The sequence below is a fragment of the Crinia signifera genome, chromosome 1, assembly GCF_055691185.1.
Source record: "Crinia signifera chromosome 1, ASM5569118v1, whole genome shotgun sequence".
Taxonomy (NCBI): Eukaryota; Metazoa; Chordata; class Amphibia; order Anura; family Myobatrachidae; genus Crinia; species Crinia signifera.
The window spans coordinates 155,296,401-155,300,566 of NC_139217.1; the positions used below are offsets into that span (position 1 = coordinate 155,296,401).

Here is a 4,166-nt window from a genome sequence, read left to right on the forward strand (position 1 = left end):
GACCCAAATTTACCACTAACTTGAAGTACAATGTGTCACGAGAAAACAATCTCAAAATCACTGGGATAAGTAAAAGCAAAAAAAAGTTATCCCCACTTAAGTGAAACATGTCAGATTTGAAAAAAATGGCTCTGTCAGGAACGCAAAAACTGGCTCTGTCAGGAAGGGGTTAAGTCAGGTGTTGGATCAAAATCTGAAGAGAAAAACTTTTTGTACTGATGTTCAGAATAAACACATTTGATTTTACTATTGTGTACTTTTTCTGGTGAAAAGTTTAAGAGCGCACTTCTACAGTATAGCTCTCCTTTTTCTATCCCCTTACCCCCTATAGAAGTGCTGCTACCCTAACAGCGTGGAAAAAGGCCACAACCCCCCTCCCCCCTTTTCTGACATATACTTTTATATATAGATATTTACAGCACTGAACATATCCCTTAAAAAAAAAAAAAAAGAAAAACACTTTTCCTTGTCTGCTATAGGTTTTAAAAGATGACCGAGTTGTGGTGATTAAGGACAAATACCCCAAAGCACGATACCACTGGCTGGTCTTACCATGGGAATCGCTCTCCAGTCTGAAGGTGCTGCGAGCAGAACATCTGGACTTACTACAGCACATGCATTCAGTGGGGGAGAAGATTGCACAGCAGCACTCAGCGCTCAGCAGAGCACCGTTTAGATTAGGTTACCATGCTATTCCCAGCATGAGGTGAGATTTCAGTAAGGATATTGCCTAGCAGCTTGGAAGGATGGTTAGTCCGCTACTAGTGCAGCTAAAAAATAAGTTAATATAGAAATAAGATGAATATGGTTCTTTTATGTTTTAATGCAAGGCCACATTCATGCTAACCTTTTACAATTACAAAAAAGTATTGTTTAGCCAAAGTAATTACTGTATTACTAAAGATGTGTCCCCATATACCTAGCTTCTATACAGCATATGACAGTTGCGGCCATGGCACTCCGAGAGGTGTACTCTTTCCTTTAAATGTAGTGTTTTATTTGCATCGCAGGTGCAGCAACCCACCACTCACTGCATTGGAGGGGTGTGGTATGGCAGCCCGATAGTCGGGATTCCAATGGTCCGTATGCCGACATTGGAATCCCGACCTCCGGTATTCTGACAGGGGATCGAGTGCAATGAAGCCACTTGCTCGCTCGCCACGCTGCAGGGGTCAGTGGTTAGCTGCGCTTGCCACAGGTTCTTTTCTCTCTCTGTGGGACTAGGTGTAAGGAGATGCCATTGTCACTGCACTTCTTACACAGATGTACAGGTGTTGCACATCAATTGATCAGTGTAATCAAGAGAAGATTTGTCCTTATTTTTATTTATGCAAATAAGAGGCATATTTTGAGCAAGAACGATACTCAGCGTGGCTGAGGTGCACGTGACCTGGTGAAACTTCAGCAGGAGTTTATGAGAACACATCTGTACAATTTTCTCACTGAAAATGGCCACCCCAGTTAGAACACTAAGCAACAGATACATGTGTTTGCATCGCTAGATGTCACTTTCTAGATATTGTTCCCTTTTTCTTTCTTAGCCATGTTCATTTACATGTCATCAGTCAGGATTTTGATTCTCCATGCCTTAAAAACAAGAAGCACTGGAACTCATTCACTACTGACTATTTTTTACAGTCTGAAGGTAAGAATTGACAGCTTTCATTAATAAAAAATAAATTACTAGATTATATGGTTAGTATCTTGTGTACGTGTGAACATTCTTTCGCATTTTAAACAGTGCTGGTAAAAACAAAATGGTGGTGTCTTCAACAACAACATATCCAAGTGAAAATCAGTATTAACTGCTGCCTCGGGCTGCACATTGGTAGACCGTGGGTCTCAAATTAATAACTACAAGTACTTTGCCTATCGGTAAAATAACTTTCAGTATACTTATGTACAAACAGGCCCCCCCCCCTTTTTTTTTGTAAATTCATCTATCTTAAGGTGGCCATACATCAGAAAGACCGGTCATACAATCATGATTGTGCCCAATTTCCCTTATACTCCCCAGCAGTCCTTGGTGGTTTTTGGACACACAATGTACTCGCAATCTGTCATACAATCCATCTGCTGCATGATTGTATGATTGAAGCGTCCTTTAAATAGGACCAAAAATCCTGTTTTTTTATTAATTTTTTTAATTTTACAGGTTGTCAGCAACTACCAACTACATCTGCTGTGTTATGCCATTATTATATAGCCCTAATGCAGCAATCCTCTGAAAACTGTTGTCAGAGTTGTGACAGAATTGTGCAAAAATACATCCACCACTCTCTTCAGCCGCCCGCCTATCTGCCGCCTGGAAACTTCTGAGGCTCACAGCTTCTTCACTGCCACGGGCCGGCCAGAAGCTGCACCTCTCTTCTCTGCTAGTCAGGGAGGGAGTGTCACATGACACTGGTTGTATTGCTGCCCATACATATGTGCGATATCGCATACAATCCTTTGATTTCGACCACATCTGGCCGAGAAATCGAATGATTGTATACATTTTTAAAGGGGACATTCGACGCGATGCACGGGCACGCCGGTCGAATGTCGGGTCTCAAAATCTTATGTGCTGCACATAATATCTATCGAATCGCAGGAGCGATCGCATGTGGTTTTTAACTACATGAGATGCTCAAATGCGATCCGCAGGTGGGGGCGGAGGGAACACTTTTTTATTGGGATGGGGAGAGGGGGCCAGAGGGACTGCGGGCGGCGGGCAGAGGGCGGCATTATGTAGCGCAAGAAGCGCTAGGGCTAGTGGGTGGTGGGGGTCAGTCAGTGGTGGCGGCAGAAGTGTTTAAAACACTGGGCAGCCCTCTGATTGGCTGAGCTATCTCAGCCAATCAGAGGGCTGCCCAGTGTTTAAACAATTCTGCCGCCACCACTGACTGATCCCCGCCGCAGTGCTAGCGCTTCTTGCACTACATAACGCTGCCCTCTTCCAGCACCCAATGTGCCATCTAAAGATGGCATGCGACATCGGGTGCTGCAAAGGGGACACTTTAGCACCACAAGATGCAATCGGGTTCAATGGACATCGCACTGCAATGTTGCATTGAATCCGATCGCACATATGTATGAGCAGCATATGAGCCATCTAAAGACAAACTGCATGTGCTTAAAAGCACATGCAATCTGCTCCCAATCCCAACTGATCTGCAGCACGTCAGATCAGAGGAGCAATCCTCCAATCTCCTGGGGCTGGGAGATGAATGAAAGAATGAATTTCTTGGGCCACTCCAGTCTCCTTATATAAGTGCTAGGCAGTTAGATTATTATTATTTTTTTAAATGAAATACATTATATTTTAATTTTATTCGCACTGGTCAGTTCACTGATTTGTTAAGTAGATTTCTTTCGCTAAATTCACACCTGGATTATCGCACTTTTTGATCACATGACTCGTCCAATGCCGTTGTTCTTTAATGTATATTTCCATATATATTTTCTTTCCCAGAGGTCATAGGCATGATAAAATTAAGCGGACAAGTGACAGTGAAAGATGGAGTCAGTGAGCTTCTGAAATCTCCTCTCCAGTGCAATGTATGTAGGTTGCCTCAAGCCACCATCCCCCAGTTAAAGGAACATCTGAAGAAACACCTGAATTAGTAGCAATATGACATTTGAAAAATGTACTTTATTATGTGTATGTATTAACACTGCACAGTTAAATGGTTGTTGCTTTATCTTCTTTACAATAAATTCTTTCTTTTATGTATTTCTTTTTCTTTAAAATGTCAGCACTCTTTCAATTGAAAAAAATATGTTAAATTTTATACCAGATACATTTTTAGAATCCTTAAACAGGGCTAAATTGTGTAACAGGTAAATGACCTGTATGACAGAATGTTCTCTAACAAATATAGAACTGGTTTCAAAAAAATATTTCATAAGAAAAAAGCAAATATCGATGGAAATATATTTACTAAACCTTATTTGTTAAAGGCAGTATTGATGAAGCAGGTCATTGTAATGAACTCAACTGTAAAGCACTCTATAAATACGCTCTGGCAGCAGTTTTTATACTATACTAGAAGGAAATAGTCCACAGTAAAACTGCAGGGCTGGGAACAGACTGCCAATACAGGACCGAAATGTCCACAGATTGAGAAGGTCCATAAGCAATACATGGTCCCAAGTAATATCTGGTTCAATTACTCAAATGCTTC

The 4,166-nt window shown here is 41.5% G+C and overlaps 1 protein-coding gene across 2 annotated transcripts in view; it reads left to right on the forward strand.

Moving 5' to 3' along the window:
* The window catches only part of APTX (aprataxin), a 24,127-nt gene extending 20,416 nt beyond the window's left edge, over window positions 1–3,711 (forward strand). For both annotated transcript variants that reach the window (XM_083174924.1, XM_083174929.1), the window contains exons 6-8: window positions 480–706; window positions 1,542–1,645; window positions 3,455–3,711. In XM_083174924.1, coding sequence (XP_083031050.1) covers window positions 480–706; window positions 1,542–1,645; window positions 3,455–3,606 — 483 coding nt within the window. In that variant the 3' untranslated portion in view covers window positions 3,607–3,711. The remainder of the gene's footprint in view (window positions 1–479; window positions 707–1,541; window positions 1,646–3,454) is intronic.
* The last annotated feature ends 455 nt before the right edge of the window (window positions 3,712–4,166 follow it).